The 15,932-nt window shown below is 54.2% G+C and overlaps 1 protein-coding gene across 1 annotated transcript in view; it reads right to left on the reverse strand.

Annotated features, from left to right (window-relative positions):
• Positions 1 to 1,293: 1,293 nt before the first annotated feature.
• Positions 1,294 to 15,932, reverse strand: part of RNF43 (ring finger protein 43) — a 62,190-nt gene continuing 47,551 nt past the window's right edge. The window contains exons 4-10 of the mRNA XM_067717091.1: positions 10,404 to 10,478; positions 10,164 to 10,295; positions 9,472 to 9,576; positions 7,946 to 8,107; positions 7,337 to 7,439; positions 4,964 to 6,319; positions 1,294 to 2,746 (exon numbers count right to left, since the gene is read on the reverse strand). Of these exons, the coding sequence (XP_067573192.1) occupies positions 2,700 to 2,746; positions 4,964 to 6,319; positions 7,337 to 7,439; positions 7,946 to 8,107; positions 9,472 to 9,576; positions 10,164 to 10,295; positions 10,404 to 10,478 (1,980 nt within the window). The 3' untranslated portion in view covers positions 1,294 to 2,699. The remainder of the gene's footprint in view (positions 2,747 to 4,963; positions 6,320 to 7,336; positions 7,440 to 7,945; positions 8,108 to 9,471; positions 9,577 to 10,163; positions 10,296 to 10,403; positions 10,479 to 15,932) is intronic.

A 15,932-nucleotide genomic window follows, 5' to 3' on the forward strand; every position in this document is an offset into this window, starting at 1 on the left:
CGCCCCCCTCCTTCCTAACAGGGAGGGAGCGTGATTGGGTTTCCATTTGCGTCCACAGAAACGGTGGCCGGTGAGCAGACGGCCGAAAAAAATGCATATTTAATTATTTCTAACAGCTCTTTATGTACGTTTCCACATTCCAGCTGATAATTTACGTTTTGTGCAGCTTTTAGCATTTAGATACAGTTCCTTTACTTAAGATCATCTGTAGGAGATTGTGTCCTTTTTTTTTAATTTAAATTTCACCCTATGGGGGCTTCCCTGGTGGCGCAGTGGTTGAGAGTCCGCCTGCCGATGCAGGGGACACGGGTTCATGCCCCGGTCCGGGAGGATCCCACATGCCGCGGAGCGGCTGGGCCCGTGAGCCAGGGCCGCTGAGCCTGTGCGTCCGGACCCTATGCTCCGCAACGGGAGGGGCCACAGCGGTGAGAGGCCCGCGTACAGCCAAAAAAAAAAAAAAAATTCACGCTATGGGATGCTAAATGCCTTTCTCTCTGGTTCAAAACTGGGCACCAGACAACGACCGCCTTTAACATACCTTTCCTGGAGAAGCAGAAGGGGAAAATGTGCTTTGTGAGGAGGAGAGCAAAGGCCTCTCCAGGCCCTGTGGAATTCTTCATACCTGCAATAGCACCACCTCTGTTGATCCTCACAATAGTCCCGTGTGTAGGCAGAGGACAGTCATTTGTGTTTATCTGAATTGGAGCTTTAAGATATAAATAGTTTCAGGCCCTGCTGCTCTATCTTCCCAACCAGACCTCCTAAATTGAAACTGAGCTTCTTCAAGACCGGTCTGCTGCTGGTGCCCGTCCCATGTCGTGCTCAGATGGGCTCTGTGACTGGGGTTAGGATGTTCTCTATCACTGCATACATTCTACCTTGGAACACAGTTCACTCGTCTCATGGGAGCTCTCCAACAACTCCGTGAAGTGGGCCCATTTCATGGGTGGGAAAAGGCACCAGGATATTTGAGTATACTCAAATATATCTGAGTATTTGCCCAGGGTCACAAAGAAAGTCACTGAAGCATTATAGAGTGTGAAGTAAACAGTACAATAATAGTACAGATGACGCACTGAACCACAGTGAGAATCCAGCCGTGCTTTCTCTTTCCCTGATCTCACTAAACCATGCTTTTAGGGGCTTACAAGCCAAGCCCACCACTCTGCTCTGTCCTTTCATAAATCAGAGCCTAGCCTCTGCTATCAGGAATAATTTATCTTTGCCCACGTAGAAGACAAAGTTGTTACCCTGAGTGACAGTCATGACAGAAGAAAACGACGAGACCAGATGGAATTTATGGATAAATATATTAGCAAATAAATACATTTCTCAACATAGTGCCTGATTCAAGCGTCTTTCTGTCTGTTCAGATATAAATACCCACGTGGGTGCCTAGGTGCTAGTTCCCCACTGACTTGGAAGAAGATTCCCAGGTGGGGTCCTGTGCCCACTTTGCTCCCACATTCACATTCCAAACGGGATAATGCCTGAGGGGCCAGCAATGGTCCAACTTCCCCGGGGTGCATGTCACCCTGAGGAGGCCCCTCAGCCCTTGCCCACTCGATACCAGCTGCCCAGGCCAGGCTTCCTGCTGCAACTCCACTCCTTCCTGTGTGTCTCTGGCCTGCATGGCTTATACTGGGAAGCCGGGCCTCTGGGCCGTCTAATCCCAAGGGCCCCATATTACCTCTCCTTTGTTCTCCCGTTCCCTATCCCTGGTCTGAGAGAAAACGCCCAGAGAAAACTTCCTTGTTCAGCTGTAATTTTGCCTTTCCTACCTTCATTCCTTCCTTCCTCTTCCTAAATAAAGTACAGCAGAAATCCTCTTCTTTCCGCCTACTTTGGGACTTTGAGATAGGAGGTCCCCAAGGAAGAGCTATTCCCTTCCCACTACCCTCACCCCTACCCCCAGAGGAACTGAGGCTGCTGGAGTGACAAGGGAGTTTGACGATCAGAGGCTTCGACCCAGTTTCTTCAAGGTGCTGTACCACATCAGGGACAGAACTGCACACCCTGGCTTCCCCTCTGACTTAATATAGTGGATGTGACAAGTGCGGACAAGGAGGGACAAACATCCTCCCTTGTGCACCAGGGGAGGCCCTGCCTGGTGAAGCTGCAAAGCCCCCCTTTTCAGGGCTCAGGGCTCACCTATGCTCCTGATCTTTTTGCAAAGAAGGAAAATGATAAGAACCAGGGTTGCCGCTGACGCAGCAGCCTTACCAAGGAGGAGCCAAAGCTGGTGTGCAGGACTCTCCCAAGGAAGGAGGTGAGAAGGGTCATGCGTTCAGCTGGACCCGTTTGCTGGTATGAACATGAGGCTTGGAATGAGGGGGACCTGCTGGGGCTGGGGAAGGAGCACCACCTTTATAACACCTATCTACCTATACCTAGCTTCCTGCTCTCAGAAAGTCCCAGCCTGCAGGGGAGCCAACCCACACAAGTGGTAGCTGGTTGCCTGGCTGGACACAGACTTGCTGCACTGCAGATGCTTCTGCAGACAAGGTCTGGAGCTGGGACCGGGAGACAACACCTCCTGCCGCCCACCATCACACTCCTCTGCCAGTGGTTCCAGGAAGGATGGCAAAGAAGAGGGGTGTTTTCTGAGGTCCTTTCTTTTCTCAGGAGCAGGACTCTGTGCCAGGTAGGGCCTTGAGTCATCTGGTGAGCACTCTTGGTTGGAGCTCGGCCTGAACATCTCACACGGCCTGTTCACACAGCTCCTCGAGCTCCTCCTCTTCTGAGCCTGCATTTAGAGAGAGAGGAGGAAAGAGGTCACTGAGGGTCAGGCCAGTCTTCTGCTTGTTCCACCGGCAAGAGAGTATGGCTGGGAGGGAACTACAGAGAGGCAGGAGCAGGGAATGGGTCCAGAAGGGTGATCAGATTGAAAGCTGAGAGCGGCCCCCATTGGGACACAGGGGAGAGAAACATGAATCTAGAGAAAGAGATACATAGATAGCAACCAGTGTGTTACCCATACTTACTATTCATTCATTCGCCCAGTAAATATTTATTATACACTTGTGGATCTGGCCTGCTACCATGTGCCAAACAGAAGACCAAGAAGACTAAGCAGGGACCTGACAACCTTGTAGGAGAAAAGGTGTGCACGTAAGTGGCAATTATGCCAATGGGGGCAGGACTGGGGTCGTAAGAGATGAATCACGGAAGGAGAAAGGTCATGTTCAAGTGGAGCATCAAGAAGGGCTTCCTGAAAGTGGGGATAGATGCACTGGTCCTGCAGGAATAGGGAAGAATTAGATTTATGGGAACAGGAAGGCAGCAGAATATTCTGGGCTGCAGAAACTGCAGGAAGTGTTTACCTAGTTTGGCTAAAGCCTGGAGCAGGGGAAGGGAAGGGGAAGAGCAGAAAATAAGGTCGGGAAGGAAGATGGGGGCTAGCTGGTACTAGGGCCTTGAAGGCCAAACCAGGTTGGATTTTTCTTTACTCTGAACAAAACAGAACATCTGAAGATTTCTAGAGAGTTTGTTTGAGGAGGATGACCCCGGCAGCAGAATGGAGGGTAGGCGAGCAGGATCACAGTGTTGCGTGGCACTACAGGACACGACACTGATGTGCAGGGCTCGGCCTTCACGGCCCTGTGAGAGGGAAGGGAGGAGCCAGGGGGCTCCCGCCCCGACCTTTAGGCTGCACCTAAGACGTGGACAGGCGCCAGCAGTACTGGAGGAGAATATGGTAAAGCTAGCAGAGACATGGTTAACAGAACCTGGCGTGGATTAGATCTGAAGAGCAGGGGAAAGGGAGGCACTGAAACCAGTTACGAATTTGAGAGAGAGAGGGGAGGTAGTGGTCTGCCACCGGCAGCACTGAAAGTATACACATGACAGGATTCAAAAGGCACCATCAAACACATGGCCAAATCTGCATTACGTGGCCCTGTGGAAGCAATTGTTTTCTGTACTATAACAGCTTGCATGCCTATCTCTCCACAGACCTGGGTCTCCTGGTTGACAAGTTCCACGTCCTCAGAGCCTGGAACCTAGCACATAGCAAGCACACAACGCAGAAAGAAAAATGGAAGGAAGAAATGAATGGACGGATGATAGCAGCTCTCAGGTCCTGCCTGTAGGATTCCTAGACCCCGAAGTCTTATATTTCAGGACCTTTGAGGGCAGAGGGGTCCTCCTAGTGATGGCTGTAGGCAAAGAGCTGTGTCATCCACACAATGGGAAAAGATGGGGGAGAGTAGGGGTTGGGGGATCCGGAAGAGGAAGAGGAGGATTTGAGCAAATAAATACCCAGCTAAAGTCAAGGATTTACATTATCACCATTGGCTGCAATACAGTAATAGGGATGCACTGAGTTCCCAAGAAAATGAAGTCAGTCTTATTAACAAAGATGCATAGAAGGGAAAGCCCCAGTAGTTCTTTTCCCCGGGGGAAAGGAGAGAACCACAGGGCTGCTAGGAACCACCTGTGATCGCTCTCCTTTTTTTTTTTTTTTTTTTTTTTGCATCATTCACATAGCTCTTCTCATATAACCCAGAATTATGGTTATCTGTAGTTATTTCTCCCGTAAGATCTCATATGGCCTGGGATAACGGTTTTCAGTAACTATTCGTCCACACTCTCCTCAAGAGCAAGGAACAGTTCTTGGCCTTCTTTGTATTTACAGCTAATACTGAGCTATAGGCTCAGCTGTACCAATTTTTAAAATACTGAAACACTCACGATTGAGCTGCTGCCCCGAGCCGCCCCAAGTACTTTCTGCTGTCTCAGCCACACTGGTACCTCACCGGAGACCTCCCGAGGATCTGGCGACTAAAGGATTAACACCTGGCAGAGCCAGCATCCTACGCTATGCCAGCTGTCCACTATTTTGAATGTCACCCCTGTTGGACCCTCCTCAGCTTCCATCAACCCTCTGCATGACTTGACCCGTTCTGCCATACCCAACTCTAGTCTCCTGTCCCCGCCAGACCCATTTCCCCTGAAAACTCACCAGGCTGGGCTGGCAGCACCTGGCAGTGTGGGTAAGGGCATGGCCTACCCTCTGGGGCGCCAGAACTCCATTCGGAAGGCCCCTCCCCAGATGGGTATGGTCCTAGGGGCTGGCGTGTAGTCAGACACAACCACACCGGCTGTGAACTTGGGTAAGTAGGGCCTGGGGTTTCTGGTAGCAGCCTCCTGTCCAGGCCCGGAGGTCCGAAGATCAATGGGTGGGCCTCTGGGGACCAAGGATATGCCAGGTTGGGGCCATAATGGGGAAGAATCTGGCACACTCGGTGTGCGGCCAAGTCCTGGGGTCGAGAGGCTGGGGAGGGCTCTGAGGGACTCCCCCGCCGTTTCCTCTGTGTGTGTCGCACAGGGAGGCTGGATTTCTGCAAGTGGAAGAGGCTGCTGGGACCAGGGCTGGGGCTGGCGGCGTCCGCTGGCCCAGGGGCTGGCTCGGTGAGGGCCCTGGGCCGTTGCGGGCTGGGGAGCTGTCCTGACGGGGCTGCTGGGCTGGGGCTGGCTGCTTGCGGATCGGGTGAAGGCAGCTCTGGCTGGAGTTGTGTCCGAGGAATGGCAGGCCTGGACGGCGGGACTCCAGTTTCTGGGCCAGACTTCCTGCCGTGCCACTGGAAACGCTTTTTGTAGTGGCGGTGCCGGTGGCGGTGGTAGTGGACATGGCTGGAAACCTGGGTTTCCCCTGTGGGCACCACCGAGTCCAAAGAACGGGGCCGAGAGGTCATGCTAGGCTGAGCCTCCTCCCGCCGGCGCTCCCCTTCAGGGCTGTAGTACACCAGGGGGTCAAAGTCACTGCTCAGGGAGCTGCGGAAGGTAGAACTGCTGCCGTGGATGCCCTGCAGGCTGATGTCCGTGCAGTTGACCACTGAGTCACTCGAAGAGCCGTGACAGGGCCCTGAACTGGAGTCACTGGCTGGCCCGTCTGCCAGGTAGCCACTGCGTTCTGTGCAGTAGCTTTCTCCAGACCCGCTGCTGTCGTGAGGCCTGGCCCGGCGTGGGGGCATGGGGCAGGTGGCAGGGTGCTGCAAAGTGCACCGCAGGTGGCTCAGCCCCCAGCCCTGCGCAGAGGGGCTCTGGGCCACTGCCAGGCGCTGTGGTTCGCCTGGAGCCCGGGGATGTGCGCCTCTGGGGAGGCGGTGGTGCCGAGGGCCCACGCCTGGCTCCTGGGATGGTAGGAAGGGACCAGGCCGTGTGGGCCGAGCCGCTGCGCTCCGGGAAGGGCCCGACAGGTAGGCAGCAGGCAGGTGGTAGTGGGCATGGCCGGGATGCTGGCGAATGAGGTGGAGTCTTCGGCCTGGTTCTTGGTAAGATCTAGACGGTCCCAGGGACTGAGAAAGGGAATCTCCCTCTGGAAGAGAGAACCAAGAGCACAAGTGTTTGACTCCACAAACGGAAGGAGGGTACATTCAGAAAAGCGTGGCTGTAATGTACTTATTGAGCCTGCATCGCCCGCAAGCTCCGTCAGAGTTTGGACGACCAAGGACACTCCTAACCTGCCTGTGCCCGGGGATGCCCTTGCTCCCTCCAGCCAGTTGTCTCCTTGGGAGTTCCACTGTGCATGGCAAGCCCTGCTCCTCCCATTAGCCCTTTGGGGACTTGCACCCAGGGCCACTGCTAGCCCACACTGCACCTTTGGGTGAATTAGAAAAAGGCTCTCTTTCCTCAAGATACTTCACTTTCATCTTTTAGAAGATTGTCATAATATCCTGGTTTTGTTCGAACAGGATACTTTATTGCCAGAAAAGTAGAATAATAAATATACAAATCTTGGAATTCCCAGGTGGCACAGTGGTTAAGAATCCACCTGACAATGCGGGGGACACGGGTTCGAGCCCTGGTCTGGGAAGATCCCACATACCGGGGAGCAACTAAGCCCGTGCGCCACAACTGCTGAGCCTGTGCTCTAGAGCCCGGGAGCCAGAACTACTGAGCCCACGTGCCACAACTACTGAAGCCCGTGCACATAGAGCCTGTGCTCCGCAACAAGAGAAGCCACCGCAATGAGAAACCCACGCACCGCAACGAGAAGCCCGCGCACCGCAATGAAGAGTAGCTCCCACTCACCACAACTACAGAAAAGCCCGCGCACAGCAACGGAGACCCAACGCAGCCAAAAATAAATAAACAAACAAACAAATCAGTCAGATTTAAAATCAACAAAGTTGTCATGAAAATACATCATAAAGATGACTGCAATGGAATGGCCGCCCCCTCAGATGAGGCCCCTTCGAGCAGTGCACAGCTTAAAGAGCAACTGAGGCAGTCCTGCCTTCTCCTCAGCTTCGAGGCAAAACACTCGCCCAGAGGGAAGCCCCTTCTAGACCCATCTGCCTGCGCACAGGGGAGTCTTCGGCCCACCTCCTACCTACGATGTTGAACATGCAGAGGGGGCAAGTGCGGTGCTGGTGCAGCCAGGGGTCCACACAGGTACGATGGAACTCATGGAGGCAGGAAATGACCCGTAGCTCCTGGAGAAAACAAGGGGTCTGAACCAGAGTTGTCTGTGGCTACAGCCATGGCCAGGACGCGGGGCATTCCCGACTCCCTCTGGCCTCTCCTGACTGCCGCCATCTGCTTTCAAAGACCTCACGGTAGGACAGAAATGGTATGGGCTTTGATATCAAGTAGACCTGGTTTTTGCCACTTAGCTGCACGACCTTGGGCAAGTTTCTTAACAGACAGTTTTCTGCTGTAAAATGAGGCTAAAAGACTAATCTACCCCCACCCCTCACTGTCACGAGGCTGAAACGAGACGATGCCTGTAAAGCAGCCACTGCAGGGCCCGCCGCGTGGTACACACTCAACCAGCAGTAGTTCTCTTTCCCTGGAAAGCCAGGAAAATAACCAAACCTCAGGGCTGTCTGTGCACCTAGATGCAGCTCGAGCACTCACACCAGCCTTAAGCGCTTCCTCCCCCAAGCTCCAGCCTCCCTCCCCAGCCTGGTCATGGAGGTGAGCCAGGGCCCTGCCTTACCTGGCCCTCCGAGAAATCCTCCAGGCAGATGGCGCACACAGGGGCTGAACTGCAGCTGCTACCTGAGTCTGGCCACTCGGCCCGGGCCCTCCTGCAGCCGGGCTGGTACCTCCTGGTGGCCAGCTGGCTGATGGCCCAGGCTGTTCGCTGCTGAAGGGGATCCTGGGAAGAGGGGTGGGGCCAGAATGGGGCAGGGGCTCCTCTTCCCTCAGCCCTGGACTCCAGCTTGTACTCGGTTCCCGGCCACCCAGTTAGATCCCGTGACCGCTTGACCACTCCGAGGCGTTTGTATCCTCGGAGTTCCTACGTGGCTCTGCCCAGCAGGCTAAGCCCCCCCATCCCATTCCCCACTCCTACTATTGATTTTCCTTCCCTCGATGACCCGTGAGAGCAACTTTTTATCCAACTGCCTGCTTGACGTCTCAACTTGGATATCTGACAGGCACGTCCAACTTGACAGGCCCCACGCTGAACTCCTAATCCCATGAACCGCCCAACCACACACCTGTCCTCCCGCAGTCTTCCCCACCTCAGTAAAGGGAATTCCGTTCTTTTCATTGCTCAGGCCAAAAATCTTGTTGCCATTCTTGACCATTCTCTTGCACTCCGTGATCAGTCCATTAGAAACCTGTCAGCTTTGCCTTCAAAGTGTATGGAGGGTCTAACTAATGCTCACCACTTCCACTGCTACCTCCCTACTCCAAGCTACCACTACTGTCCCCTGGAGTCCTGTAATAGCCTCGGAGCTGGTTTCTCACCACAGATCAGGTGAGGTCAGATCATGGCTCTCCTTCCGCTCAAAACCCTCCCGTGAGTGAAAAAAAAATCCTGACAACGGCCTTAACAGTCCAATACCACTGGGCCCCATGAACTCTCTGTCCCCACCTGCTGCTCTGCCCTCTCACTCACTGGATTCCAGCCACAGGACCGTCTTGCTGTTCCTCAGACATAACGGGCACACTTCTGCCTCAAGGCCTTGGCATTTCCTGTTTTCTCGCCTCAATCACTTTCTCCCCAGGTATCTGCACAGATCACCCCCTCACCTGTTGAGGGTCTTACCTGTAATGTCATCCTCTCAATGAGGCCTTCCCTGGCCTTGCTTTTAAAAATTAACCCTGTCCCCTTTCCATTCCCTCCCCTTTTCTATTCTATTTTTCTCCCTGGCACACACCACCGTCTAAATTATTGCGTATTTTACTTATTTATTTACTCATTCATTTTACCTAGAATGAAAGTTCCCCGAGGGGAGGAATCTTTTGTCTTTTTGTTCACTGCACTATCCCCAACGCCTGGAACAGTGTCTGGCACAGAACAGGTGCTCACTCTATTTGGTGAATGAATGAACAAATGAGGACTCTTGTGGAGAGAGGCTGCTGGAAATCAACAAAGTCATTTGCCGGGGGATTTAGGTGTAAACTGTTTCACAGGCGTAAGGGCACCTTCTTTCTTCACTTTGTCCTTCCTGCTCCCCACCTTCCCCCACACGTGCACTCGCCCACCTCCACCAGGGAGCCCACCCGCCTCACCGGTCTGCTGTGACGGGGGCGGCACCGGATGCGCAGCACCGAGGCCAGGATGACCACAAAGATGGTGCCCACCACCGTCAGGAGGATCCACACGTCATAATCTGGCTGGGGGAGCGAGCAGAGATGGAAAGGGTCACGCTTCTGGAAGGAGCCCAGGAGACACACAGAGAACTGGAGGGCCCCTTGAGTCTTCCAGCAGAGGGGATGAGGTTGCAGGTGGGCTTAGGTGGTCCCTCTCTGCCCACGGGCACTCCTCCAAATGTCTGCTGTGAGAGGTACTATCTCGAGACCCATGTGCTTGGGAAAAAGGGGACAGGGACCCCTCTACAAGGTGGAAGCTACCCAGTGAGCATCCGGCTGAGCTTCCCAGTCGATGGAGAAATACCAGCCAGGATTCAGGGGGCCTGGGGACGAGGATTTCATTCTGGCTCTGCTACTCTGTGCCATGAAACCACGATGCTGAAAAACAACTTTAGAGCTCAGCTGACCCAATCTGTTCATTCTGCAGATGAAGCTCAGAGAGGGGAAGAAACTTGCCTAGAGGTGCACAGCTGGTGGAAAGAGTTGCGCTAGAGGGTTTCCAAGGTTTCTTTAGCTCCAGGAGTCTAAGGGCTTTTGGTGAGAGTCACCGCAGGAAAAATTGCGGGTGACAGCAGGTGCTGGGGCCGGGGCTGGAGACCTGGCGTGCTTACCGACGTCGTGGGCTTCTTCAGCTCAATCCTAACGTGGGCCTTTCGGTTCTTATACACAAACTCCATCAGCTTCTCGGCATCATTACCCCAGATCAACACCACTGGCCACGTCAGCCCCAGGGGCTGCTGCAGCTGCAGGAGGGAAAGTGCCCACAAGGGTGGCTGTGTCCTGACTTTTACCCCGGCACATTTCTCTTCCTTCGTCCAGCCCCCTCCTCAAACACCCCACGTCCCGGGTACCTGTTCAGCAGCAGCTCGATCCTCCGTGATGTCAAAGAGGACGGCGCTGGCTCCCCGCTCCCCCGCCATCCGGGCCTGCAGAGACACACAGCAGAGGTCCCGCAGGGGTCAGACACACAGCCCATCCACGCCCCGGCCTCGCCCCGGCCTCGCCCCCTCACGTGCCTTCCTAGGATTTTGCACACACCACACCTCTGTACACTCCCACATATAACACATGCAAGGGGTCGGTGGGGTTAGGATCCCCTGCCCCGCCCCAAGCTCACCCAGGTCCACTGCCTTCCAGGACAACATTCAGTCCTTCCTTTCGTAATGGAACAAACCCCTAACAGGGTTTAGTAGGTGCCAGGGGCTGGACTAGGCTCTAGGCCTAAGGACAAATAAGACACAGCCCCTGCCGTCAGGGTGCCTCCAGTCCGCCTTCACGAAGAAGTGTGAGAACCGAGAGCAGGGAGCGACCAGCAGCCCCCAGGGCCTGGGGGTGTGTGGTGACCAGTCCCCAGTACAAAGAGGTGGACAGCTCCTCCAGAACAGAACTGGGCTTTCCAGGGTCCAGCCCTGCCTGACAAGAGGAGCCTGCAGAGCATCCCGTCCCCCACCTCGGGCCAAGTTCCTGGATCCTGGGACACTGCTCTCTCCCAAGGCGCCTATGACAGCCCCAGGCTCAGCCCGTCTCACGGCTCTCTCTCCCTGCCACACTCTAGTCTGCAACTCTTTCTCTGGCTCCTATTCAAGGACCTACTGGAGTCCCTGTCTGGTGCTTTATCCCTTCACCCCCTCCCTGAGGGTGGCAGTAGAGACTCGGGTTGGGAGGGACCCGAGGGGCTGTTCCCACAAGGACACAAGTGTGCGCACGTGCACATGCACATGCACATGCGTGCTCGCCAAGGCTCTGAGAGGATCTAGCCAACCAGGCAAAGCAGAGGGCAGAGCCACAGAGAGAACACAAAGCAGGAACCTGGGGGCTCTGGGTGTGGGGTAAGACCAGGGAGATAAGAGCTGAGGGGGCGGTGGAGGCACGAGGGCAAAGGACCGACAGACAGACCCTGCTCCGGCCTCACTGTCGCCTCTCTCCCGGGCGCCAGCGCTCTCCAGCGCTCCTCCCTAGGGCAAAGGCTCACCTTGCGAAGGCATCAGGCTGGGATCTCAGGCCCCTGGGGCCTGCTGATCCTTTCGGGCCTTCCTGCAGGCACTGAAGGAGTTAACCCTTCCACAAGTAGTGCAGTCAGGAAGAGGAGCCGGGGCTGGGGCTCACACTCCAGCGCTTTGATCTCTGCTTCCCTTCCCGGTGAGAGCCTGTTGGGGCAGGTCTCCTGCCAGGCAGGCCAGGGGAGCGGCTGGCCTCCCGCTCCCTGATCCCTGCTCCCCAGGCGGCCGCAGAGGCCAGAGGGCCCCTCAGAACAGGCAGCCTGCAGGCAGGAGAGCCCCGGGAGGGTGGTGGAGACGCTCAAGCGGGGCCTCTTCGGCCAGGAGGGTACCTTCCCTCTTCCCTCCCTCCTTCCCTGAGGAGCTGGGCTAGGCCCTCTCTCTACCAGCACCCAGGCCCAGCCCAGGCCCAGGCTCGCCAGGCTAATTGACTGGAAATTCACAGGACTGGAGAATGGAACTGCTGAAGAAATGGAGAGGTCACAGCCTCCATCCTCCTCTAGCCTGCTTGTTCCCAGGAAGTCTCCCCCGCCCAGGCGACCCCAGGCAAAAAGAAGCTGTCCAGTCTTCAGAGCCCTCCAAACCAGGGCATGGGAGCAGCCCTAGGGGAAAGGGAGAAGGACTCCTTCTGCTAATCTCATAGTCCATGACTTAACCAAGGGGTGGGGAGGTCACCCGAGTAGTCACAGAACTGAGACTCCTGGATCCTCAGTGCTACTAGGGCCTTGTGTTTCTCATCCCCAGAAAGAGACCCTGAACCCAGCCCAGCCTGGAAGAGCAGGAGGGAAGGGCAGAGACTTCCTTCTCTGGAGATGTTCTTACTTCCCTACCCCTCTCCTTTTGAAGGGTTGGGGTAGGAACGGTGGAAAGTAATTACCCTGACGTTCAAACACCCCAGCCGGTTACAGCCCATAATTACAAAGTTGTAAAAGTGATCAAAGAGAGAGGGTTGGCCAACAGGGGAAACAAACAGGCCTTTCAGACAGTGGGTGCCTGTGTTCAGAGTTCTAGGACTCAAAAAACAAGATTTGGGGCCCGATGGCAGCCCACTCAGGGGCTACCCATGCTGCCCTGCAGTCCGCCCGCACCCAAGCAAGAGGGAGGGAGGGAGAGAGAGAAGCACTTCTTCCAGACCAGAACCTGGAAGACAGAGAGGACGGGCAGGCCCTCCAGACAGGAAGAGTGGGCTTTAGAAAGACAACCCAGAGACCTCTTTGGGAGCTGCAAAGATTCAGCCAGCCCTCTAAGAGCAGCGCGCAGGCTGCCCGTGGCCTTTAGCAGTGGAAGCCAATACGTTCCAGGACTTCTGCACTTCCCTGCACCTTAGATTTTCCTCTCCAGACACAGTGACAGTCACTGTGTATCTCCTCCTCATCAAAGGTTGACTGAGCACCCACTGTGCTCAGGGCACCAAGCCAGGGAAGGCCAAGCCCTCCAGAACAACTCATAATCTAGCTGTGGAGACAAAGCATATACGTACGATTATAATGCTGATAACAACATTCTCGAGTACAAATGAATGAAGCAGACCAGTCGTTTCCAAACCCTTCTTTTCACTGCAGAAAGCCCTTCCCTCCATTGTGCCCCCCACAATACACACACGCGCACACACACACACACACACGCACACACACACACACACACAGACTGACACAAATCGTCAATACAAAACATATAAAAGCGAGCTGAGGTTGAGGGTGGGATTAGGGGTAAGAAGGACCCTTGGCTTCCCCCCAACCCCAGCCCCTGCCAAGGCACCTCCATGAAACCTGGTGTGAAAAGCACGGCCAGAGACCCTGGCAGCACGCCAGGAGGGAAGCCAAGCTCCCAGTAGCCCAGCTGGGCTGAGCCAGTTAGGAAAGATTCAATACAAGAGGTGGGATTCACCTAGGCTTGAAAGCAAGGGGAGGAGGAAGTAGAGGGGATATAACCGTTATTGAGACCCACTCTGCCCAGACTGTTTAGGTTTGAGTACTAAATCTGCCATCAACCATTAGCTGTGAGACTTTGGGCAAGTCACTTAACTGCTCTGTGCCACAGTTTTCCTTTCTGTCAACTAGGGCTAATAACAGGACCTACTTCACAGGGTTGTTCTGAGGACTATATAAGTTACTCCACGTAAAGCCTTATAATATGCGCCTGGCACATAGTAAGTATTCCTTAAGTATTTATTTACTTATTTGTATCTGTCATTAGGCCACTCTTAAGTATTAGTTATCATCATATCAGCTATCGCCATGTGCTTTGCGTACATGATTTCATTTACTCCTCACAACAACTCCATAAGACAGGCATCAGCTCCACTTTTGAATTGAGGAAAAAACAGAGGCTCAGAGAGGCTGAACAACTTGCCCAGGGTCACACAGCTGATAAGCAGTGGAGGCAGAATTCCCACCCAGGACTTCAGCCTTCCAAGTACCTGGTTAGCAGGGAGTGTTCTCTGTGGTAAGAAAGGCAGGCCTTGCACCCAACTTTTTTGCCTCCAGAGCCAGCTCCTTCCACCAGGCAAAAGGCCACTGCTCCAGCCCATGCATGAGGGGCTCAGGGCCTGGGGAATCACAAGGATGGCTGTGGAGTTGCTAATAAAGAAACAGAAACCAATCTGGGTGACTGGGTAGGGGGAGGAAGGTGGTATGCTGACAAGAATGAGAGTCCAGAAGAACTACAGTGAGGGTCAGAGATCAAAAGAGGGAACCATGACAGAAAAAGGCCAACCTTGCTAACTATGAAAGCATAGGATGATGCCAATGACAAGGACAGCAGTGACAGCTGCAGTCATTTATTGAGTGATTGCTGTGCGCTTGGCCTCTGTACTGTCTCCTCAATTCCTCATAACTACTATAAGATATGAGCCCTGTTACTGTTCCCCTTTTACAGATGGGGAAACAGAGGCTCAGAGAGCTGAGCTAAAATGTCCAGGTCACACTGAGGGGCCGTGGAGAAGCCAAGCTCCAGACCTGCGGCTGTCTGGCTCAAGAGCCCCAGTTCCGGGGATGGGGACACCACCGCTGACACTAATTGATTGGCCAGAGCAGAGCTGACTGAGGTCAGTGGTTTTTGAATTTCCTCACCAAAGACCCACCTTTCCCCTATGCCTCCCACAAGCCCTATATTTAAATATGTTTTACCAAGCTAACTGCATTTATTATGCACAATTCATTTTCCTATGAGATAACTTGTATTAACACATTGAACTGATAGAATTCAACCGAAAGCAAAAAAAATGAAGAGTTCAGTTAAGCCTGTGGGAAGTCTAAAATATTGGAAGTAGCCCAAAGACCCACATTACTACCTTCACAGACCTCCTTCGGGCCAGGGGATCCCAGGTAGGAGCTACTTGGTGAGGTCACAGGATGAGAGAGCCGAGGGATGCCTTGGACCTGACCCGCGAGAGAGCTTGGGGCCAGAGCAGTTCCGCAGAGTGATGCGGGGAGAAGACGGGCGAGGGGAAGCAGGGTGAGTGTGGTGCAGGGGGAGGGGGTGGGCACGGGAAGCTCAGGCAGTGACCTCAGAAAGAAAAAAGGTCACAGGGCAGCAGCCAAGGTGCTTCCTCTGAACTCCTGACGGGTTTTTGACTTTGTGTTTCATTTAGCTCAGGGACTGTTTGGGCACTTGACGTACACTCTTCTCATCCTCACCATGATCACTGGGGTAGGAAATAAAAGTCCCATTTTATGGTAGAGGAAACAAAGGCCCAACAAGGTTAATCAAGTACCTCAAAGAGCACTGACCATGTTCCTTGTCACCCAGTGTCTGTTCACATGGTTCATTTCTCCTACAGGAGAGTGGTCCTCTAGGGGCGAGAAGAAAACCCCTGTGTGGACACAGCCCGGCGGGTTGCCGAGCGCCCACACGCATGTGAAATCATACGCTGCTTCAGAGGGACAGTAGAGCTCTCGGAACTCGTCCTCCTCCATCTGTCTGTCTCCCTCCCCTCTCTCTAACTCATACTTACCTACCTAACACTGGGCACTCATCTACCAAATGAATAAATGAATGACATTTGCCCATATTTTGTCAAGCCATGGAAATGAAATGGTCAGAGGTAGGGTAGCTTCAGCCTAACAAAATGCTGCTGCCAGTAGGACGCTTACCGTCCTGCGGAGACACCACACCCTCCAGCTGCTCAAGTGTGTCCTGGACCCCATCTCCCACCTCCCCAAGGTCCCTTCTGCATCAGCACCAGGCTGGGAGAATATCTTCCCCTATCCGTGGGCACCACATTCCGAGTCCTGCCCGAGTCCCTGCCCCCTGGGGGATCACGTAAGAACCCAGGCTGTTTCCTTGAGACTCATGGCCCAGGAAACAGCTCTCGGGAGGATCACAAATGCCCTGGGCCAGAGTTCAAGGAGCAGGAGCATAGGGCGGGACTGTCACCCTCCT

The sequence above is a fragment of the Pseudorca crassidens genome, chromosome 19 (assembly GCF_039906515.1).
Source record: "Pseudorca crassidens isolate mPseCra1 chromosome 19, mPseCra1.hap1, whole genome shotgun sequence".
Classification (NCBI taxonomy): Eukaryota; Metazoa; Chordata; class Mammalia; order Artiodactyla; family Delphinidae; genus Pseudorca; species Pseudorca crassidens.